Below are 25,574 nucleotides of genomic sequence, written 5' to 3' on the forward strand. Positions count from 1 at the left end.
TTGTTTCTGTGCTGTGCATTTGCATCAGAATCATAGTTGTCATATTTATTCACAGAAAAAAAAGCGAACTCGGAGTTGGAGCAAATGGTGAAAGAAGAGAAATCCTGCACTCAGCGAGCGAGTCCTGAGCCAGAAACAGAGGTGTGTATGTCTTCGACTGCGGACAGACCTGTGGAGAAGGTAGAGGAAGAGCCCGCAGAGCAGCCAGTAGAAAGCCCTATACCCAGAGCAGAGTCCGCAGTCCAGCAAAAGAAAGGAAAGAAAAGGTAGAGTTAAAGCGTAAAAATCTGCGTTGTCTTGTGTCCTCCTTTTTGTTCTTGGGAATTAAAATTACAAGAATTAAATGTGAGACTTTAAAGGTCAAGAAAACAAACTAAAACATATTTAAAAGTGACAATGATTTGTGTCAGGTTTTATTGCATTTGGCATGACTGAGCTGTCCCAGAAAAATTAAAACGCAACAACAAAGAAATTGTCCAAAAAAAATGCAAAATACTGTGGGGATGTACAGTAAGTGTAAAACCTTTTGGGCAAAAACCCTTGGGGGGGGGGGGGGGGGGGGGACATTCACAATGCATAAAGGGAAATATGCGGGGTTTAACCCTGTGACTCCCCTATTGATGTATCTGTACACCTCCCAGAATGGTGTCCCAAGACAGGCTTATGACATCTATTATATACATATGTGCAGAATATGATATGAAATTGTTGGCTTTTTGGGAGGGGGCACGACTCACAAGAGGCATAGACTTGATTGGGTCATGATGCCACCCCCAACAATGAATTTAAAACACATATTGTATTCTACACAGCTGCATATATGGTTTATGCCATGCATTTTTTGCATATTTGTTTTAAAAAGTGTACTTCAACAAAGCAAGCGCTTAAGAGGTTACATTTTGGCTAATAATCACATTAAAGCAGGCGTCCGACTATTAGGAGACTTGGGTCCATGGGTAAAGTATGTTTTTTACATGCAACCAACTGTGAGGCAGTAAACAGCTTTTTTTGTTGTCAATTTTCCTCAGCTCTGTAGGGAGGTTAGGAGAAGCCTAGCTCCACTCACTACCCCTGTCACAATCCCTCCCACTTCAACAACCGAAGAAACAAACTAGCAGGTGGACAGTGAAATTGGGGGAACTAGGACTGTTTGCGTCCCTACTTCCTAGTCCATTTCTCTGTAATTATGGACAGATCCTTCCTCTCACAGTGCTCATCTGGAGCAAGACCAAGGCTCATTCGCATAAGACTGGGTCTAATTTGAGATGCCATGGTTGGTAAATAAAAGATGGCCTGGGATGTGGCACCAAGTAATTACCAGTGGCTGAGATTAATTCAAGCATTCTATCCATCCCTTTTTAGGTCTTGCCTGAGACAGACGTTTTGTTAGGGTACATGGGGCTTAAAGCCTGCCCACTGTTTACCATTAGTTGGTTTGCTCATCTCATTTCTTGCTTCTCTTGGCCACGTGTGCCAGCTTCAGTTCTCTTCGTGTGTTAGTCCTTTCCCTGTTATATTTGCCCAAGTGCTGCTTCCTTTCAGCACCTAGTGTCTTTGCATTGCTCCTAACCCCTGCACCCCACACTTTTGTTTCTTGTCCTGATGTCCTTGTCGCTCCGCCATTGCTTCACTGTTGTTTGCTCCTTAGCCCCCCAAAGCGTCCTTGCTTGATTGCTCCCCCAACACACACACACACACACACATCTTACTCACTCTCCTCCATTCTTGCTTGCCCATTCCCCTCTCTGTGCAAGATCTATTGGATTTTGTCAGTGTTTTTGCGGCCATGATGTACAGCAGCACAGCTGAAAGTAAAATAAAAAGCACTGTGACACAGTCAAAGCTGGTTGCCTCATAGATTTTTTAAAGTTACTTTTAAAGATGAATTTGGCTTTCTCAATGTTTGTCATATTGTACTGCGCTGCTATGCAGCATGGATGAAGGTTAAAAAAAACAAAGTGCCATCTGCTGGCCAGCTTTAACAGTGTCCTAGAGCTTATTTTCTTTTTTTTCTTTTTACTTTCAACCTTGCAGCACAGCAGCTGTGCTGCTCTACACCATAGCTAAAAACATTATTAACAAAGCCAATCAATCTTCCATAGGTGGGACCTATTGGCTTTGTCAATGCTCATTTGTATTCTTCACTGTGACGCCCTTAGTGCGATAGGAATGTCCAGATGTTTGGTCCTGTGCTCACTGTGCCAGTGGAACCAAGCTGTTCCCGACTGAAGAAACCCCAAATAGGCTTAAATCTGTCTTGGGTGGTTCTATTCTAATTCAGAGAGGAGCAGATCCAAGGCCTATTAACGTATGGCTCGGTCTAATATGAGATGGCATGATTGGCAAAAAAAATAGACTGGGATGTGGTCAGAGTAATTATCAGTGGATAATATTAATTCACGCAATCCATTCACCACGTATTTGTGTTCTACATTGTGATGCCCGAAGTATGACAAGAATACCAAGATGTGTGTCCTGTGCTCACTGTGCCACTGGAACCCAATTGCATTGGAGTGAAACGCCCAGGTAGGCCTAAGCTAGTCATAGGTTGCTTGTGTTCCAGTTCAGAGAGGGCCAGGCTTGGCAGTTCAGGCTGGACAGTTCCTTCTGAAGCAGTATCAAGGATTATTTGCATATGGACGGGGTCTAAAGCATGGTGGGCAAAAAAAACGATAAACTAAGATGCAACCCTGAGTGTTTACTAATGGCAGACTTTATTTCATGCATTAAATCCATCACTTGTTCTGTATCCTTCTCTGTCCATGGTAATTGCTGTGAGAGGAAGGAGCCGTGAGTGTATGTGCCACAGCAACATGCCAGATAGTGTTTGGATTTTTTTTTCTTTTTTTCTTAGCTTAAGGAAAAATACAAACATCTGGTTCCTTGCTGGAGCACAGACACACTACCCTTTCTCATAGTGTTTCTCACTCTGACAAACTTTTTGGGAGAAGGGAGTTGTGTGTCTTTGCCCCAGGAAAGAGCCAGATGCAGTTTGAATTTTTCTCAGCCTAAGAAAAGAACATACCATGACTCGCACCTTTCTGAGGCACAGATGCAGAATGTAATCATGAACACTGAATTCTAGGAGGCTAAAATAGAAGAGCACTATAGGACTTGGCCCTTTCTGCAGGGGCATCCCCAAACGTTTTGCCTTCACCCTCCTGTTTTCTGAACCTGTTTTTGTTGGCTTTTAGGACTCTGTGCACTATACCACTGCTACCAGTGCTAAAGTGCCTTGTGCTCTTTCCTTTAAACGTGGCAGAATTGGCTTCCACACAATTGGTACATTTAATGTACTTGTAATTCCCTAGTACAGTGGTACTACATTCACCCAGGGCTTGTAAATTAAATGTTACTAGTGGGGCCAGCAGCACTGCTTTCGCCACCCATGTAAGTAGACTTTTAAAACATGTCTCAGATCTGCCATTGCACTGATCCTATTCAACCTGGCAAAACAACCTTTTGCCATGCCTAAACTTTCCTTTTTAATACATATGTCATCACTCGGGTGGGCCCTAAACACCCCATAGGGCAGGGTACGGTGTATTTAAAAAGTTGGATATGTACTTTTAAGTTTTACATGTCCTGGTAGTAAAAAACTCTTAATTTAATTTTTCACTAATTCAGGGCTTACCTCTCCCAAAGGATCACATTGGATTACCCTATTACATTTAATAAGTGATAACTTTAAATTAAAAACAAGCAGGAGTGTTGAGTTTAGTGTCTAAAGAAATGTAATTTAAAACCTTCTTATGGTAAGGTCAGATTTTAAGTCACAATTCTGAAAACGCCACTTTTAGAAAGTGGGCATTTTCTTGTCCTAACCATTTGGTGCCTGCAGCCTATATCCTGGATCACGTGACTAGGTGTAGCTGGCAGTTGGTCTTTCTGTATTATTCCCATACAGTGAGACAAATGGGGAAAAAGTGTTGGTAGGATGGGCCAACTCTTGCTTGATGGGGGTGTTCACCCACCACACTTTACCATCATAAAGGTTCCGCCTAAGCACACTTACAAAGGATTTGACACTAGTCCTTTGTGTACCGAAACAAGCTGTTGCCAGGGCAGTGAGGCAGGAAATTGAAGCACCTCTGGAGGTGGAACCCTCTAGAAACTTCTCTTATTTCAAAGCTGACACCAATTATACCTCTGGACCTGTGGATACTTCAGAAGAAGGATGCTGTGCTGCTTTACTGCCAGGAGAACTGCTGTCATGTTGCCTTGTTTTCTGAGAAGGAAGACTGGATCTACTCCCTTCATCCCGGGCTGAAGAGACTTCAAGTGTCAGCTGACTGACCCTGTGTTCTGAGCTACAGGGACATCACAAGCTCCAGCGGCTGAACCCACAACTCGACCTGCCTGAGCCCTGTTTGCCTCTGCTGGAGTGTGTTCCTGATCCCCAAGAGGTACCCCTCAGGTCCTGGCCCTTTTAAGTGGCACCAGTGGTGCTCCTTCTAAAAGAAAAGGAGAAACCCTGAAGTTATGGGCTGTTCGCGATCATATCAAATAAAAAGAAAGTATATTTTGATTTAAGGTCTGGGCGGGGTAAAAGGGAAACAACAACCACAAACAATATGCACAATCCCACATGACCTGTACGTCTTCTATAAAGGCTCTAAATGCTCAAGGCTGGACCAAGTAACTATTCAGAGCATGCAAATTTCTATTTATTTTTTCATCATTTTTCATTTATTCAACATAGTAGGTTGACTCTACATTGATTTCTAATATTGTATTCAAAACATTATTGACACTTATTTTTCACGTTTCAGTTTCTTAATTCAACAAAGTTACATTTTAGAAAACACAGAAACAACTTTTGGTACATTACATATACATATCACATGAAAACGTTTACTGTGTACATATTTATAATAACATGAATCACCATTACCTCCACCCCCATACATACCGCTATCCACTCTCTCATTCAAACATACAACACACACATCCTTTCACATCTACCACCTAGTCCCAGCCATACATAATATATACTCCAAGATTCCAGCAGAGAAAAGATCTCAAATTTCTGCTGTTGTAGTGTTGTTGACTGGGATCCCTTGAAGAACAGTCAACGTACGTTTTGGTGGGTAAAATAGAATAGCAATCCACCTTCTTCAGGACTACACAATTTGAAATCATATGAATGAGGGGTGATCTAATACATAGAAACAATAATGTCACAAAAGACAGGCCCAGAGTTATATAGTTATTGTATCATTTTCTTCTACATGGAGGCATTGCTCAGGCTTGGAGGAATTTCATTGTTTGAAAATGTTGACAAGCCAAACACACAGAACCAGCTGTTCCCTGAAATGACATGGTGAAAAGTGCCATTCTCTATATAGAAACCTTATATCCCCTTTCTAAGGCAGAGAACTGTATTCAATGGACTCATCTTTTTGGAAGCATCAGACCACGTGTAGACTGTGAGATACATGTGGACAGAAAGCAGAAGCTATGGTGGATACAGTTTAAATATGGGGCGAGACGTGACGACCATGCATTCCCTATATAAAAGTATGTGAATTCACCCATGCTTGTTGCACCACTTACGCCATCATAGCTCTAGATAGCAGACCTGTGTCATACGTTGGCGTCCCGTCCCACTCTTCCCGCGTGCTTATAGAAATTTATGAAACCACTAAGTGTGTGTGTCCTAAAAAAGTGCAATAAATGAGAAGTCAACTTACTATTAGAACTTACGTTAGTGTCTAATATATATTATGTGCTGGTCTATCCAATACATGTGACTTTACTTGATGTTTAAGAGGGCTATAAATACCCGTCTCTTAGTACCCCCTAGCCGTCTGGACCTGCTTCTTTCAACACACCAGTAATACCACCTATAACCAAGAGTAAAGATTCAACATCAGTGCCTGCGGGGGCCATTTTTGACCAAATTGGATTACAGTCGTAGTGCATGCCTATGATCATAGTAATACTTGTTTTTGTATCCTTGGTCGGTCACATATCGTAATTGACGGACAGATCCCTTAGTAGAAGAAAGAAGGAAAATCCAGAGCGTGCTACTTGGAACCACAGTCCTACTGTTACTATGCAGCAACAAGTGCCATGATATTTCATAGAGTCTCCCAGAAACCTTTAAATGTCGTTGTTGAATAAATATTCAACTTTTTTTTTCTTTCAACAAAATCTTTTATATATTTTATTTTATTACAAAAGTAACAAAATACAATACCATATAAATCATATGAAAAAAGATGATCATATCATGCTGAATATTGGAAGTGCATCATGCATTGCTTATATATATATATATATATATATATATATATATATATATATATATATATATATATAAGCATACATCTTGAAATTCATACAGAAACAAGATTTTGACATGCTGAATCATAAAAAATGCATCATACATGACAGCAGACAATGGAACAATCCCACAAATAGAAAAGAAAGAATGAATACTCCCGATCAGTGAATGATTATAACCACCCCATTGGTCTAGATATTACCGCAGCAATCCCTTCAACCATTTGGTGACTGGGGCCCATACCCTAAGTCCCCACCGCTTTTTGCGGACCCCTTTACATTCATAGAGTGACGTCTCCATACGATCGATTGCTAGCAGCCTAGCTCTCCATGCTGTAAAAAGGGGGGAGGGGGTGAGCAGGGCTAAGCCATTGAGAGGTCATACAGAGCCGGGCAACTGACATAGCGAGGAATAAAAGCTCTGCCTCGTGTTTCAATCCCTCATTGTCTTCTGAACAATCGATCGCCTGTAAGATCATCAAGGTCGGGGCGATGTCAACATGAACCCCCATTATTCCTCCCAAGAAGCTTCCAATCTCGTACCGAAAACCTTGCAATTTAGGACAAGCAAAAAACATAAGCAGAGAATCTGCCGGCCGGGCCCCACATCTATTGCATCTGTTGCAGTTCCCCCTAAACCTACCACCCCATTTTGCCACCTTTGCCGGAGTATAGTAGAGTTTGAAAATGGTCATGAAGTGCTGGCTTTTTAAATTTGCATCTAAGAGAACCATGTTCACCAACTCTAGAGACTCCTGCCTCTTTCAACTAAATCTCATCAACATTTGTAACTTTTGTTAGCTGTAAAAGGGAATCAAATACCATCAGAGCAAGGCATTTTCATTGGATTATAATTAACATTTTTAAGTGCCATAACAAAATGGACAGAAGGGCATGCACACTGAACTCCAACAAAGGGGTCGCAGTGATACAGTATCAGCATTATGATGTCAACCTTTGGTAACATCGACTCTACAATATCTTCATCTAAAATATCAAAGTAAGTAGTTGTGGAGTTAAGAATATTAATCTCTACTTCTCAAACGCTTACACTCTCAATATATTAGTAGTCAATATCACAAAGTGGATATGTGTGTGTATATAGGTACGTGTGTGTGTGTGTGTGTGTGTGTGTGTATATATATATATATATATATATATATATATATTATTATTATACCAGTTTAACACTTAGGTTAAAAATGCCGCACTCACAGGATTGTGATGAATCCACTTTTATTTTCAATAACGAAAAATCCCACCACCTAACACCTACGCGTTTCGACCTTCACGGTCTTGGTCACATACACACACACGCAGGAAATCAACTTGCATTGGCGAGTCTTATTTGATCAGGTTGCGCTATTTTTAATACTTGTCCCTTCTGGCGAGTTGACACTGAACAGGTGTTCTGTTCAGTTGAAAAGTGGAGGGGCAATGAAAGATGCATTTAAATCTTTTTCTTATGTCACATTTGCTCATGTTCACACACAGAGGTCAAAAGTCAGTTGTTCTTACAATTCATTTTCCTTGTGACTGCAGAGTTCCAGGACTTTGTAAGGGGAACTGTGTGACCTGCTGCTTAGAATGTAAAATAAGAGGATATAGGGTGTCAGGTTTTTCCTAACACACAAAATTTAAATGACTTGGTCAACTGTGCAAACATTTCAAAATATATTTCAGTAGTTGTGAAAGCCCCTTCTTATATTTCTGTGTGATGAAAACAGGACATGTTTTCTAAAACCCAATTTTCAAAGATTAATACACTATATAGTTTTATCTGTAAAGCTGCAAGTTAGTGGAGAGGTTTTTAGACATTTCTAGGAAAGTTACTGTGTGTAGATGACAATATGTTACCACATCATGGTTTGGTAATATATTTATTACAATTGAGTGCTTAAACAAACTGAGAAACACTCCTGCCCTGATGGCAAAGTTGTTAGCAAACTAAAAAGTCCTAGGTTATGTGGGCTAGACCTCATGGGTATGTGGGCTGGATTCTTGTGATGTATGCAGCAACCTTTAGTCTATTTAAACAAGAGTTTTTTTTGTACTGCAGAAATGCTGAGCTCACATATTTGAAGGTGCAATCATGTGTGAGAATGAAGAAAAAAGGCGACTGTAAACTATTTGCCTAGGATCACACAATTTGAGACCCGTTTCCGTGTCAAGTACATTACAGTTAGGTCGAGTAGATTATTTAAGTTGCTCGACCTGCAGGTCTAGTAACATTTTTATGATTTTTCAAGCCCTGGTGACATACATCCTGCCATGCTAAGTATTGTCGATAGTAAGCGGGTGAAAGACGATAATGTGGCAAACGCTCTTGCTTATATTAAGCAGTCTGCAAAAAAATGTATGATGGTGTCAGGTAAGTCTCCAATTCCTTTTGTCCAGTAGGAGAGGCCTCACTCCCAACTTCTCGTTGTTAATCTTATTCAAAGCATGTGTATTTATGGAGTAATGAAAGCTGGAGTAGAAAACGTTATGTTCGTATAAGTATGGTTGTTCATTTATTTTATCTTACATAGATTCACATGACCCGTCCGCGTAAGGCTATGTATATGTTAAAACGTGTGCCTTAAAAATCTAAAGGTGGTGTGCACTTCTTTGAATTTCCTTTTGACAAAAAAACAATAGCTTAGCAAATGTATTAAATGTGTTTTTAATATAAGTGTGTTAAACGTACTGAGGATCTGAAGTCTGGTTACAGGGAGTAATTTAAAAGCAAGAGATTGTCTAACATAGCAATGCTAGAGAACTGTAGTTACAAAAAAGTACCTTTTTCCTACTTTTTTTTCATGTGTCGTCATGCTACCGTACAGCGGCTGATTGGGGGTTTGGGAGTCTGAGCTTGCCTCGTGTCCTTCCCTGTAATGTTTGGTGTGATGTGGCCTCTGCTGTCCTTGTCATTTTGATGCCTAGGGCAAAGGGATCTTTTGAGTGATGTGTTATGTGTATTTGTAAAGCGCAATATCAGCGTGAAGGGTATCCGCGTGCTGAATCCAAAGTCCACTTGAATCCTTTCTTTAGTTCTGTGTATGCTAAGAATTTCAACGAGGTAAAATGTAAAACTCTAATTTGTTGCAACCCTTGTCACAAAGTCTACCGTTTTCTGTTTGTTTAACCTTTGTGGACAGTAAAGTGAAACGTTCTGATGTGTCCGACAGTGATGATGAGAAAACTACAAAAAAGAAGAGGAGAAGAATAAAAAAGCCAGTGTCAGAGAGCAGTGAAGATGAAGGTAAGCCAAGTAACTAAAGCGATGGGAGAGCGGTCTTGGCCATGCTCCCCGCAAGGATCCCAGGTAGGCTATACAGGGAGGGGGGAGGGGGCATTTTTAAGTTTAGCAGTAAGAAGAGAGATCCTGTGGAGTTGTGGTTGTTGTTGCATTCCTTCGGTGGTTGGAATTGGATAATGGCATTCAGGTACCCACATACACCCTCTCTCTCTCACACACTCTTTCAAACTCGTTCTCCGTCAGGCTCAGTTATTCACCCTTTTACAGGTTCACATATTCACGCTTGCACTCCTCGTTGTGACTCAGTCTTTGTCGCTGTGTCCCTCTCTAAGAGCTCTCAGGCTTGGAGGAATGTTTCTTGGCCTTTTGGGTGCTTGATGCTAAGCTGACTTTGAATCTGCAGAAACTATTCTGAGAGGGTGGAATAACTGAGGCAAGGCTGACAGTCGAAAGCCTCAGGTCACCTGGGACTGAGCTCAGGGGAATCTCCTTGTTTGCAACTTGTATAACGCACACCCAGCCCCTAAGCAAAGGTGGTTGTACAAAATATGAGTAAACTAGACACAAGGGGGCGCTGTTACATTAGGGAGAGAGGAGACTGGAGCGAGCGAGAAGGAGATGGCCTTTGAATGGATACATAATAGCAAGGACGCCATAAGAATTTAGGAGTTGAGGCGGCCACCAGCAGCAGCTAGAAAACCTTATCACAAGGGCAGCCTCGCTTAAAGGGGCGGTGTGTAATCTTTTTAGAGAGCTCTCAGGACCTTTGTTTATTCCTCTTTCAAGGTAATCCGGTCTAAATGTTTGCCATCAATCTTTCCCAGGCAAATTATTCAGATGTCTTGATGTAGAACAACGCAGCTGTTTAAAAGTTTATTTAGTTTTCCGAGGTAACCATCACAGGAGCACCGAAGTTTTAAATTTTGCTTAATCGGACAGCCCGGATCTTTAAGAGCAACTCGGTTCGCACCTGGCTTTCGATTAAAGATTCTGGAGAGACATCCATAACCTGGCACAAGCTTTCGAAGGCTGTAGGAGGCTGGCACTCTTCATATTTCTGCTTTTTAACAGACTCTTGGGACTTACTTGCAGTTAGGCTCTCTGTGAGTCATCGATGAATCCTAATACTTTACAAGAATTGTAGAATTAGGAGTGACGATCATGCCGCGCTCCACCGACGTGAAGCAGGTGTCGGGAAAGAAGCATGCTGGCCTTGTTTTTGACTCGTATAAGGATTTGACCTACAGCCATCGAGCATCCAGGCTCCAGCCCAAGAGACGGCGCTCAAGAGACTCCACGATGTTATGTTTGAAATCGTAGAAGGTGCTCGGTAATAACAGACATGTCTTCTCGGTGTCTTCCTCCAGTATTTTTTTTGTTTAGACACCCGTCTAAAAACTACAGTGCAGATCCGACCACTAGATGGCACTGTGATGCAAAGCATGTGATACCACAATTGTTATAAGGCTGCAAAAGTATCTTACTTGTAAACCGCATTTTAGATCAGAATTGACAGCGTATTTATCTAAGATTGCAAGCTATATTGCGTACACTGTACATAGAATGGACTTTGGTCAGCTCTCTTCAACCATCCACTTTCTTGAATTGTCCCCTTTCTCCCACTGACTTGACATTGTCTGTCCCCTAATATTAGCCCAAATGAGTCTTTCTCTCACATAATGCTGTTATCTATTTGGTGTACTAGTCTACCTATCCGTAACACAGCCTCCTAACATTTTTAGGTCTCTACTACCAAACAGCTCAGTATGTTCCCAAAAGGCCTATTGTCAGCTGACAGTGGGCTTGGAGTCTGCCCATTGCTTACCATTGGTTGACTTCACTGTCACTTTCATTTGCTAGCTTTTTATTTATTAACTTGTGTGGGCTTTCCTTCATCTTCTTGTGTTTATTTTGAGCATGGCTTCATTTGATGTGTCCTTCCACTGCTCACTTTCAAGCACAAGTTTTTTTTTTTCTTTTTGGTTAAGCCCTCTATGAGAGTGCATGTGTTTTCAATCTGTCTCCTTCATGCACTTCTCTCCCCCCTCCACCCGCTCTGTTTTGCTCTTTCTCTCTCACGTTGCTTACTCTCTTGGCAGTGTGCTTCTACCTCCCTCCTTGCGGTCCCTCTGTTTGGTGGCCTAAGAGGAGAATCTCCTTTGACATCCTTGTTATTATATAATCAAGAAGACCAGCTAGATGACACCCAACTCCTGGACCCATCCCAATCAGGCTTCAGACCTAGTCAAAGCACTAAAGCTGCCCTCATTGCCGCAACTAATGACATCCAAAACACCATAGAACAAGGCTACACTGCAGCACTCATCCGATTCAGCCTTTCTGGACTCCTATGCTGTCTCCGACCAGATCCTTATCCGATGCCTCTAGCATTCAGGAATTCGTGGAACAGCCCTTCAGTGGATCAGTCGTTTCCTTACAGGACGCACACATCAGCCTACCTCCTGACTCCTCTGAAGCCACCGAGCTGGACTGCGTAGCCCCCCAGGGCTCATCATTCAGCCCAATGCTTTGTTAACATCTACATAGCTCCTGGCACCAACATTGTGCAAACCTTCCACGTCAACATTGTCTCATACACCCAAGACACACAGCTCATCGCCCCCCCGCTTCAAGGACACTGCCAACCCCCAAAGAAAGTTCATGTCAGATGTCTCTGCTGGATGAAGTCCAACTACCTCAAACTCATCCCTGACAAGACAGGGGTAGTACTCTTCAGGAAGGACATGGCTCTTTGGTCCTCTGCTTGGTGGTTATCAGAACTTGGTTCCAGTCCAACCCCTTTCAGCATAGCCAGGAACCTGGGGATCCTGGTCGACAACAAACTTTCAATGGCTGACCAGTCAACTCTGTCACCTCCTCCTTCTTCCACACCCTCAAGGAAATCTTTAGATGGCTTCTTCTCGAAACCCGCCGAACAAATACACAAGCGCTGTTCACCAGCAAGCTAGGCTACAGAAACGCATTCTATGTTGTAATCTCCGCTCAGTTCAACAAGTGGTTCTAGGGAACTCAGAACATAGCAGCTAGACTCACACTCACCGCCCTCCTCGCACCCACATCTTCCCCCACCTCAGAAAACTCCAATGGCTACCCAAACACAGGCATGCATAGTACAAATTACTCACTCACACTTGCAAAGCACTACACATTTTAAGCCCCACCTACTAGAACACCCGTATCAGCTTCCACAACGCCCCACTAGACAGCTCCGCAAGCCTGCTCTCCACTGTACTCCGCATCAGAAGAGCCTGCGGCCTCATTTCTCATACCCGGCTCTTAAAGTCTGGAAGTTACTCCCCCTTCACATTAAGGCCGCCAGCTCAGGTCTAGAATTCACCAAAAAATCATAAAACTAGGCTCTACACATAAGACCTAGACAGGACAGCAAGCAGCACCCCTTCTCGCCAGCGCCAGGATACCCTCCCCGTGAGATGCACGCTTTACAAGTAAATAGCATAACACAATACCAAACCACCAATAAGAAGACACCATTACCAATGCCATACCACCACCAATACCACCAAAAGCCGCCACATACCAACACCACCACAAATACCATCATCATAATTGCCTACCCCAATACCATCAGCATACGGCCACCGGTGACACCAACACCCCTGCCAAGCACTATTCTTTCGTTTTGGCACAGGGCCATGTAACCAACACAAAGCCTGTGTATTGGTAGTGATATGAAGCAGGAGTTCTTCTGTAGGATTCGGCTCAGCTCACCCTAGCAGTCTACATCCGCAAAGGAGTGCGCCGATGTAAGCATGGAAGAAAGTATTTGAAGCCACAGAAAAAATCATTACCTCTTTCGTAGAGGGGGCAAGCAAGCGCCAAAGATATCAGCACTATTTACTGTCAGGCCCGGCTTACGCTGTTCATGGATGGGATTATCTTTATGGCTTCAGTGCTTTACTTTCAGTGGAGTGGTAGTCTCAAGGCAACCTTGCACTGCAGCTGCTGCGTTTTTGCTCCTTCCATGCAGTAGCGAAAGTCATCGGTCTGTGGGTGGTGACGTGCTTCCTGACATGTCGACTAGCTCTCCTCCATTGTGTGATCCTCAGTCGGTGTGCTTCCTGACATGTCGACTAGCTCTCCTCCATTGTGTGATCCTCAGTCGGTGTGCTTCCTGACATGTCGACTAGCTCTCCTCCATTGTGTGATCCTCAGTCGGTGTGCCCCAACGGTTCCCTTCAATAGTTGTTGAGGGGGTTGCAGGTCGACTGCTGCACATGGTGTGGGCTGTGAAGTGGTGAAATGGGGCCTGTCATGTGGTCCAAGAGCTCGGGGATAGAAGTTCACAGCACACGGCTTCTGACTCATTTCCAGTACACAAAAGGCAAATTGATGAGCACTGCCAATGTTATTTTTCCTGAATAGGCTCGTGGGTGTGTATTCTAGTTTGTACCTAGAACAACAAGGTAGATGCAGAAGAAAGATGACTTTCGACCACTTCTCAACAGTTAAAACCAGTGCTTTAAATGGGCAGGTACTGTCCGGTACTGAGTACCTGCACTTGTTTAATTTGAAAGGGAGAGTACCAGCACTTCCCAGCACTGCTGCAATACACCTAGTGTGAGAGTACCTGCACTTCCCAGCACTGCTGCAATACACCTAGTGTGAGAGTACCTGCACTTCCCAGCACTGCTGCAATACACCTAGTGGGAGAGTACAGCACTTCCCAGCACTGCTGCAATACACTTAGTGGGAGAGTACCAGCACTTCTCAGCATTGCTGCAATACACCTAATGGGAGAGTACCGGCACTTCTCAGCACTGCTGCAATACACCTAGTGGGAGAGTACCGGCACTTCTCAACACTGCTGCAATACACCTAGTGGGAGAGTACCGGCACGTCTCAGCACTGCTGCAATACACCTAGTGGGAGAGTACAGCACGTCCCAGCACTGCTGCAATGCACCTAATGGGAGAATACCTGCACTTCTCAGCACTGCTGCAATACACCTAATGGGAGAGCACCGGCACTTCTCAGCACTGCTGCAATGCACCTAGTGGGAGAGTACCGGCACGTCTCAGCACTGCTGCAATACACCTAGTGGGAGAGTACCGGCACGTCTCAGCACTGCTGCAATACACCTAGTGGGAGAGTACAGCACGTCCCAGCACTGCTGCAATGCACCTAATGGGAGAATACCTGCACTTCTCAGCACTGCTGCAATACACCTAATGGGAGAGCACCGGCACTTCTCAGCACTGCTGCAATACACCTAATGGGAGAGTACCGGCACTTCTCAACACTGCTGCAATACACCTAGTGGGAGAGTACCGGCACGTCTCAGCACTGCTGCAATACACCTAGTGGGAGAGTACAGCACGCCCCAGCACTGCTGCAATGCACCTAATGGGAGATTATCGGCACTTCCCAGCACTGCTGCAGTACATTTAATTGGAGAGTACAAGCACTTCTCAAGAACAAGCAGGTACTCTGAATAGTCAGTCCCTGCACTTTTATATTTCCATTTAGGCACTGGTCAAAAGAAATCATTTTTGTCTTTGAAAATAAATGTTCGTGCTGCATTCATTTTTATTGCTCTGCGTTTGCCTTTATAGTGTTTTCATAAACTGAAGAATCATCTGAAGAACTATGTGCTAGGAGAACGTTACAGTTAGGGGTTTTTTCTGCTGCGTGTGACCCCGGATGCAGATGTCTTGGTTTCAGCCTACGACAGGCTTCTCTGACAAGTAGCTCACGAGCTACTGGTGGCTCTCTTGCTCTCCTGTCTGCAACCTGGACTACTAAATTAGAAGCTTTTGGCTGGCTGAATTAATATATGTATCCCAATATTCAAGACATGAATGTCTGTATTTTCTGAACTCATTAGCTGATGTTTGGAGAAAATGGCTAAAAATTTTAAAGCACATTTAAAGCTGATATTTCAGTGATAAGCCATGAGGCATTGGTCAGACTTATTACTAGGGCCACTGGAATTATGTGGCAGCAGAGGGCCAAATTATGTGTCAGGTTGGGTAAATATACAGCAAGAAAAGGCTAAATATGCAACACAATGCAGCACTTTTTGTTTTAGTATTACGTAATTAGCTTGTCATTTAAAACCTTTGTAACACTTTCTGGGCATTGATTGCACCTCATTTGTACCAGTTTTGCACTCAAACATAGCAATAAGGAACAGAAAGGTGGCCAGTCCAGCTTTACAAAGGACCTTCAACTGCACGGCAACACGTGTTGTCACGTTTTTAGAAACTTTTGAACTGTCTGAGCTAGAAACATTATTTTTTTTTAATCTGCAGATTATGCGGCAGATGGTGGATTATGTGGCAAATTTGGCAAATCAATAATTATGCAAAACTTGCCACCGCTGCACAATCACATAATTTCAGTGGTGCTGTTTATCACTAATATTACCTTTTGCCAGTGGCATTGCAGCTACGGCGGTTACATATCACAGTCCACATTGACAGTCTTCTTTAAATTACTGCTGGCAATCGTGCATGATGCACTGAGGTGATCAGTGCTTGTACTCTTGCTATTGTAATCTTGTCTGATGTGGTCACTACAACAACACTAAATGTTAGGAGCTTGGGATGATTTTCTTTGATCATGAGCAGCTCTTACTACAGAAAATGTCGGAGACCCCCTGGCCTACGCAAACCTACAGCCAGCCTCGTCGATACTGATGGAGTCATTTGTTAAGGTGTTGTGTCTGGCAGTCTATCCTTTGAAGCCAATGTAGAATCTTTCTTTTTAACTTTAAGGCACCATCTTTTATGCATATACCAGTCCAGATGTATTAGTATTGAAAATATTGAGAATGTTTTATTTATATCCCCTTTGCCACGTACTTGCTGCACTGAATAACGTGGCTATCACCCAAGTCACCTACCTCGTTCACTTACCAGCATCTCATCGTGCGTATTTATTTGGTGTGCCATCAGAGCCTAACACGGAAACCAACAAAAGCCGACTCCTTTGGCCCCAGTCCTGGTGTTTGACCTTTAACGTCAGGGCCCAGCAGTGATGAAGGCCTGGCAGTGCCAGCTCCCGTTGCCAGGTGACGCACTGCGCAGCCGACGCCCTTTGATGCTGTGTCGGGCTGCCTGGCGCGCGCACAGGTGATGTCTGCAGGTGGTCACCGCTCGGGCCTCAGCGACTGGACGTGATTGGCCTCACCCCTGAGGTCAGGGTGAGCGCGCTGGAGCGTCACACCTCACCGTGCGTCAGTGTCCTGCACGTAGAGCCAGGCGCTGCAGCCAAGTCTCTCTATGCTCACAACCAAAAGAGTTTAGCCCTGAGCTTTAAATGGACATGTACTCTCCGGTACGGAGTACCGGCACTTTTTTATTTTGAGAGGGAGAGTACCTGCACTTCTCAACAAAAACTTTATACTTTTAATTGGAGAGTACCGGCACTTCTCAGAAATAAGCACGTACTCCGGTACAGAGTACCTACGCTTCTATTTTTCCATTTCAAGCACTGGTTTAGCCTAGTTAGTGCCCCCCGCCCAGTGCCCTGCAAATATGAAAGGCGTCTTCTGACCCCCGAGGCGGCAGGAGAGCGGCAAAGTTATGCAGGTTTAGAGTTCTCTTGTACGCCGTGTTAAAAAATATATATATATATATATTAGAACATTATATTTGGCGACAAATCACACTTAGAGCGATAGGATTGAAAGGCTTGGGAATATCACTGCTAAAGCCAAAACATTTATTCAGAAAATGTATTCTATATAGTTTGTAGAAAAAAATATGAAAACAACCCAGGAACCAACACATTTGTGTGTAGTCGTTGTTGCATAGGCGTGTCCGCAATAAACTTGGGTGCACTGGAGAGTGTCGGTTTCCACGATAACAACGGTGCCATGTCTGCAGATAAAGTTCACATTCCCGTTCCACGGAGCTCACTGCCCCCAGGTTCCAGACATTAGAGGACATATGTGATTTTGAGAATGCACAATATATAACACATTATTAAGAACATCGTTACGGACAGAAATAATTTACAACAGTTTACAAATCTTGAAAGTTTTCTGTGCAGTCAGGGGTTTAAATACTGCCAGAAATAAAGAATACAGGGGTAGCACTGTCGTGGTAAATGGGTGTTCGGGACTGCCGGCTTCTTCTTTCTCTCTCCCTCCCTCTCCCCAAAAAAACAAACACACACACTCACACACACACACACACTCACACACACACTCACACACACTCACACACTCACACACTCACACACTCACACACTCACACACACACACACACACACACACACACACACACTCTCACACTCAAACACACACACACACACACACACACACACACACACACACACTCTCACACACACACACTCTCACACACACACACACACACACACACACACACACACACACTCTCTCTCTCTCACACACACACACTCTCTCTCTCTCTCACACACACACTCACACACTCTCTCACACTCTATCATTCAGTGATGCCTGCGACACAACTAAATTTTTGCATCTTGGAGTTTTTTTGCCACTGTTTGACGAAGAGATGGCCCACGCTGCTTTCAGTCAGCAGTAGCCCAAGGAAGTCCTGAATTGGATGTCTGGACATAATTCACTTCGGAGTGCTTGGCTGCCATCATGTTTTTCCACCCTGGCCACATGGACGTCAATTCCCCAAAATGCCAGGGGTAGCGGAAGTGACATCACACACCATTTCATCTTTACGCTCACTCGCGCACACACATGCTTCCACAAACACTCATACACACAACTTCTTTTACATAAACACCATAAACACAGTCACCTACAAGCACACACACAACATACATTAAAAAGTGTTTTTACTTACCTCAGGTGCCAAGTAGGGTCGTATTCCAAAAATTGTACTCCAATTTTTTATTACACTAATAGTGAATAATATATTCTGTACTATTAGTGTAATAAAAAAAAGATTTGAGAAAACAAAGTGGAGCCCCAACCAACATGCATAAGGACGAGCTGCCCCTGTGTTCCTGATTTTGTCCCCTCTGAGGCCAGCGGTCGCAGGTGCGACCCCTAAGTGACGCCCATACCTGGTCCTGTAATTAAGCATGGCTTGAAGTACCGACACCTGCGGTCAGATGATTCAGAAGTGGGGCTACATTTATTGGGCCATGCTTGCTTCCAGCTCGCCTCCATGTACCGACATCATCCCTTAGTTTTTACTTTTTGCTGACAGGTACTGCCTTTTCAACGAAAATGAAGAACCAGACAGAGACAATCTGGGGGTCATTCTGACCCTGGCGGTAATTACCGCCAGGGCGGAGGTCGGCGGTAGCACCGCCAACAGGCTGGCGGTGCTCCGCCGGGCATTCTGACCGCGGCGGTACAGCCGCGGCCAGAAGCGGAAAGCCGGCGGGCTACCGCCGACTTTCCGCTGCCCGTCTGAATTCTCCATGGCGGCGGAGCGCGCTCCGCCGCCATGGGGATTCAGACACCCCCTACCGCCATCCTGTTCATGGCGGCTCTCCCGCCATGAACAGGATGGCGGTAGGGGGTGCCGCGGGGCCCCTGGGGGCCCCTGCCGTGCCCATGCCAATGGCATGGGCACGGCAGGGGCCCCCGTAAGAGGGCCCCAAAAAGTATTTCAGTGTCTGCCCAGCAGACACTGAAATACGCGACGGGTGCAACTGCACCCGTCGCACCTTCCCACTCCGCCGGCTCAATTCTGAGCCGGCATCCTAGTGGGAAGGTTGATTTGCCCTGGGCTGGCGGGCGGCCTTTTGGCGGCCGCCCGCCAGCCCAGGGCAAATGGCAGAATCACCGCCGCGGTCTTTCGACCGCGGTGCGGTGTTCTGACGGCGGTACCTTGGCGGACGGCCTCCGCCGTCCGCCAAGGTCAGAATGACCGCCTCTGTGTTTTCTAGGAGATAGATGCTAATGATATAAATTTGTATTGCACAATTGCTACCCTGGGAGAGTGTGTCTTGACACTGGTCCTTTAACATAGAAGAGTGAACAGCTCAATATTATTATTCCAGGCATGCGGTGAGAAGCCAGGAGATATTTTTAAGAGAGTGCAGGGTGGCGTTCCAAGCTTCAGCAGTGAGTGCCAAGAAGAACAGATTTTTGTGCTGTTGTGTATGTACGAGCTCCATCATGCTCAGTTCACCATTCAGGCAGGATGATTTTATCCTTCAGCTCGGACCTCTAGCTTCTGTGGTCCCCACTGAATCGCTACCGGAAACCCAAGACCCTGGCCCAAGAAATTTCTACAATTTGAACCTCAAAAACAATATTAAAAAAACCCCAGAAATAAGCATACTTCAAACAAATGCACAAATTAACATTTTTAATTCACAAACTATGCAAAAATCGCAAATTTAATTTTAATAGGTTTTCAAAATGTGGTTTTATTTCTAAAAGACAAAGCAATGTGCCACAGGAAAAGAACCACTGCTGTTCCTAATATGCTCTTCGTGTCAGGGCTAAGATGCAGTCTGATATAGCAATTTCAGTCATTTTGTTTTGGTAAATACAGTTGTGAACAATTAAATGGATATCAAAATAGCACTGGGCATGCCGAACTCCTTTTTCTTCAGAAAGCATTGTTTTGATAATATTGACAAAACCTGGTCTTCACCTATAACCAAGGTGGATTTGAATGTTTTCTTTGGGTTTTAAATGTAGACTTTGCGTGTCTCCCTGCATTAATCGATTTGTTCAACTGCTGTGCTACACTGTCTGAATTACCTTTATTCCAACTCAAGTAATTGAACCGATTCTTAATGAGAATCGGACACTTTCATTTGGAAGCTTAGATGTGTGCTTCTGGATGGGGTTAGGCTGCTGGCATATGTGTTACCCCGCTTCGAGAGCAGTCTGGTATTTGTCAGATTAAATCAGACAGCTCTCTGCTGGAATATTAAACCTGATTGCTTCTGGCAGCAGGGATTGTACTAATCGCCTTAATTTGTGTGCAACCTTTCCCTGTTTTGTGGTAGATGCTCCCGCTTCACCCGCAGCCATGGAAGAACTCCCGTCTAAATCCCCGCCCAGGCCTGCAGTGAAGGCAGAGCCGGAGTCCCTGCCCGCTGAGGTAAGAGGTCACACTGCTTGTTCCTAACTCACTGACACCACCTAGGAGAGGGATGTGGAAGAAAAACACAGAAAATGTCATTTCTTCATTACCTTTAAGGACGCGGAGGTGGCTTTTAATAGGAGAAAGCTAAAATAGCATTATTTTCCCATTTAAAATGTGGCAGTCTCCCATCTAATTCAGGAGGATAGGCATCTATTCTACGCGAATACCCATTGTACATATCTTTACATTACAAATGCATGTCATGCAAAATCTTTCTTCCTGATATGATCATAGCTTTAAAAACATATTAAAGTCACAAAGGCAACAATTGTTACTTGACTTCTTAACTGTAGGTCCTCTAGCTGCAAATATTAAATGACAGAAAATATTTTAAAATGGATGAAAGTGAACAAGCCTCACATTAAAACACCACGTACTTTGTAGTGTCTCCTGATTTGGCGTTGTCATACACAGTTCCTGAGGCAAAAAGCAGACCTTGTCTTCCCTCTACCTCCCTGGATAAAACACAGATCACAGAACAATTTAATGCTTGGAAAACAGAAAACATCTAAACCAAAAGTGAGCATAATGGGGCCCATAACTGCATACCCTGAACTTTGTCCCCCAGGATCAAGCTACAAGAGAAACAAATCTGTGGGAGGCCAAAATGGATAATATTACTTCCTCACTTTTTATATAAATCTTAACCTCTTCTCACAGTAGTGAGGCAGATTGAGTTCTTTAGCAAGATACGGAGGCTCATTATGACAAGTTCAGAGCCTGTCCATCACTTTCTGTGATGCATGAGCCATCATCCTGCCAAAGTTGTAAAAGTAGATTCAAAAGATCAGTCAGCCGCTCTCATTACATTGTGTAATTTCCCAGAAGAAAAAAGTCCTCTGATGCCATAGAAGTTTCCTCAAATGAGGTTTTTATATGCATTCCTTGGCTCTGCCTTTAGGCACCTAAACCCATCTTCTCAAGGTGGGTGAAGAAGCAGGTTCAAACGTTTTCTGCAAAGCAATCAAAATCTGAGGAACCAAAGGAGGTCTGGAAACACATCTGTGCTTCCTAACATTGGAAGCATTAAACAATCGGAAATCTTGTATAGAATATAGTGGCAGAAAATATTTGATATGCCTATTGAGATAGAAAGGTAATCCACAGGGAAGAAAAATCTGCCTACGGCCAAAGCCTTAACATCTGAAACACATCTAAAGGACATCAGGCATAAAAGAATGGTTCATCTTTAAGCAGCCAAAGTACCACATCTTTAGCTGTTGAAAGTATGGTCAGCCTTACTCCCATAAAGTGACACTAAAAAGTTAACCACCTCTTCTGGAGAAGGACCATCAATAAATGTGCTACTTCATTCACTCAGAGTGAGCATTAGTATGAATGGATGGAACCCAGAAATATAAGTGATGGAGAGGGATTCATGCAGAGACCAGGGCCATCTCAGGAACCCATGAAATTCACCAAACTATCAGCTGCAGGTGACCCAAGAGCCCAGGGGTGCAGTACCAGATGTGGAAAAGTTAGACTAAATCTGGGAAAATTAATTGATAACTCCAGAAGTAGAGGAACCTGTACTAGAGTGGCCAACATTCAGACATTAGTGCCACCACTGTGCTCTGTCTTTTCTGACATGGATCAGAGATCAAAGAATCATGAAAAATGGAGCAACGCATAAACCTGAATATCTACCTAGGGTTGTAGAAAAGCAACCAGTGTGTCTTCTCAAGCCCAAGGGATATACCGTTAACGGATCCCAAAGTTTGTTGAGGCATTGGAGAATGCTGTGATCCAGATCCCAGCACACAGGTCCTAAAGAATCCTAGTTTGATTATCTTGGAAGATATTAGCCCTGCACCATTACACCACTTTCCAAGTAGAAATGCCCCACATCTATGCTTAAATTCCTTCGGCCCCTTCGACCATGCACCTCCTATTTGCAGCCTAAATGTTGTCTGTTCACAACAATACACAATTGGCTCTTCCATGGACCAGGCCTGAGACTGAGAAGGAACTAAAAGGCAGTTCTAACAGTGTAGGAGTCAGTAACTACTTGTCCACATCTTGCCACTTACCTAGCTTGCAGTTGTCTGACTTCAGCATGGCACCAGGAGCTTGATCCAGAATAGTTTTATCATTACAGGTTTCCATATGGGAGAACCAACCCACTCCTCTCTTGCATCCGGGAAAAAAGGAACTAATGCCAAGTAAGGAAGGTCTTTCCTCAGTTGAACTACTTTGAATCTGAGAAAGGCCTTGCAATGCTGTGGTTGGAATTGATTGTTGCAGATAACCGCCACAATCCTGACCAACCTCCTCCTGGACAAATGATTAAAAATTCAGATAATCTTCCTTTTGTAGTCCAACTATTTCAGTTTACAAGAATGGGGTGTGCATGAACTGATTCCACCAAGAAACAGAAATGGAATCTTTGGAGATGGAACTATACTCCACTTCTTGTAATTGTTGACAAACACCAACTATTGAAGAACTGACAGGGGCATCTCAGTTTTACCCACTGACATCAGCCTGTCTTGTGGCATGAACAGCTTGTAGGCTATGTACACTTACCACTGAATCCCCCTTTATCTTAACAGACCCACTACCGGTTTGAGAAGTCTGGCGTCCAGCATCATGCTGCTGCAGAGACAGGAAAAGGAAGAGAATTGAATTGGAAAGTTTCCTGACCCCAAACAAACTGAAGGATCTTCGATGTGGAAGCCATATTGAAGCCTAAAGATAAGCATTCTTTAGGTTTAAGTTGATCACCCAGTCTACTTCTAATAAGGAACACTCACTCCAAGCAGTTAATGCCTATCATTATGAATGATGTATTTGAGGCACAAATATCACCAACCCAAGATAAATGAAGTAAAAAAAGACTGCTAAGAAACCCAAGGACTTGTACAGGCACCCTCTCTGTAGCTTTTTCGTGAGTGTTGACACCATGGCCAAAAATACATTTTTGTTCTGCAACTCACTTCGAGTACTTGTGAATTAGATGTTAGAATCTTCCTCTGATGGAGAAAGTGGGTATGTTTGCTCTCCAAGAAAGTTGTGTAGAAAATGCATATTTCTTTGAATAGGACCTGCTTTTGGCAGCACAAGATCTTCCACTGACCCCACTTATATCTGCTTCTGCACTGACTGCCACGATGGTGTTGTAGCCAGATGAGTTTGCTTGTCTTGTGGAGTGCTGGGTACCACTTTATAAGCTGTTTTAAGGGGCCAGAATAATGGAATCCGCATCACTAGTCCATGGCAAAACAGCATAGGGATAAAACTTTCTTTTAAGATTCTGTTTATCTTATCCAGCATAGTAAACCTCTTGGGTTGATGGAGATGTCTTTGATACATTTTCACCAATCAGAAGATTATTGGCATCAGACCCCAAGCACACACACACAGCCCTCTTGCTCTAACCAATAATTGTGGGCAGATTTCAAGGCTGACCAAATGTATTCACCGGCTCTGCTCCCTCATTTGTTAGCAGCCACAGAATATCGACAAGCTTATTTTGGCATGCTTAAATGGCCTTGTTCATCCATGTACTACGATCTTACTCTTCTTAGTTAAAGAGTTGGCCATGAACAGATCAAAATCCAGCATCTTTCTAGTTTTGTGGGTAAAATTGTACAAGGGGTTGCTGACCTTAACATGCTCTTTTTAGCTTTGTCAGTGAAGATTGAATCCAACGACTGACACAATTCAGAATTGGTCAGCGGGAGTCGATTCCACCTCTGCAGGATGCTGGATAGTGTTTGGATCAAAGTAAGGTGCAGCTAGACAATCCGGAGTAATGTTAACATTTGGACCTATCGTAGGAATTGCAGCTAAAAGATTTTGAGCCCAATAACAGTAACCTTCATGAGGTGGTCCGTCCACCTTTTTAAAGTGTTGAAAACAGTGCATCCTTTGGCATCTCTTGCGCTTAGCACATCAGTTGTGTCGTTCCCGATATCCTTGACTAGATAAAGATATGTCTCAAGCGACAGAGGCCTCAGTCGTGGTTTCTTTGTGCCTGACATTTCCTGCTACTCTGGACAACAGATGAATGCCCCTCTGACTGCTGCCTGAAATGTTCAACCTGTTGAGCAGTAAGGCCTTCTCAAGGGCAGGAAAGCAGAAGAGTTTTCAGCTTGGCAAAGGACGTCACAGGGGAACTCCAGATTGCGGTATACATTGACTTCATCGCAACAATAACTGACTGTAGTGCAGACTGCAGTGTTACTTGTACATCACCAGAATCAGTACTCAGCTGTTGTACCACACCCGACACCCCCCCCCAAGAAAGACTCCGGAGAAACCGACAGAGCCCATGCCCCTACCTTCCAAACTCTGCTAGGGCCGTCCTCTCTTACCCGTGCCTTCTAAATGCGAGATAGAAAACCGATACAAAAATATACCCAAATTACTTTAAAAGTGCCTGAATATTTACAAATGGCAACAGCCTGTACAAACTTTACTCTTAACTATTCTAAAATAAAATATTTATTTTTCTTTAACAATTCTTTAAATATGCGCACTCGACTCGGAGCACACAAATCCCCACTGTACTCCCAGATATGGCATCACCATTTCTCACTTCGTAAATACTGATGGAAGAGCCTGCCCATATGTTAAATGGAGGATGCCCATCATTTCAGAAATGTATTCTTCAGTTAACAAGCGCGCAGAGCTGGGCTTGCCCATGAACCCAGGAAAGTAGTAGTGGGCGAAATCAAAACTCTACAGCACACATAGAAAACTAGCACCACAAAACAACCCTGTGAGCAGCACACTGATGTGGCTCCCTCTTCTACTCACCTCCGAAGAGCAAATGTAATGAGAAAGGGGGAACAGCACAACAAATATATAGTGCAAAAGACTGACAAGATGCTTGCACGTGTTGCCTTCCAAACCACCCTCTGCCTCCCCCTGGCACACTCTGCCCCACTCCACTCCCAACCATTGCCACTCACAGCCCTCTGTAGCATCAGGTTCAGAGC

General features: G+C 43.8%; 1 protein-coding gene across 5 annotated transcripts in view; it reads left to right on the forward strand.

The window, feature by feature from the left end:
- The window catches only part of POLD3 (DNA polymerase delta 3, accessory subunit), a 74,915-nt gene that overhangs the window by 37,132 nt on the left and 12,209 nt on the right, over positions 1-25,574 (forward strand). For 4 of the 5 annotated variants that reach the window (XM_069203805.1, XM_069203809.1, XM_069203806.1 and 1 more), the window contains 3 exons: positions 56-266; positions 9,429-9,532; positions 20,492-20,586. In XM_069203805.1, the coding sequence (XP_069059906.1) occupies positions 56-266; positions 9,429-9,532; positions 20,492-20,586 (410 nt within the window). The remainder of the gene's footprint in view (positions 1-55; positions 267-9,428; positions 9,533-20,491; positions 20,587-25,574) is intronic. The other variant, XM_069203807.1, reaches the window with a different exon arrangement.

The sequence above is a fragment of the Pleurodeles waltl genome, chromosome 8 (assembly GCF_031143425.1).
Source record: "Pleurodeles waltl isolate 20211129_DDA chromosome 8, aPleWal1.hap1.20221129, whole genome shotgun sequence".
Classification (NCBI taxonomy): Eukaryota; Metazoa; Chordata; class Amphibia; order Caudata; family Salamandridae; genus Pleurodeles; species Pleurodeles waltl.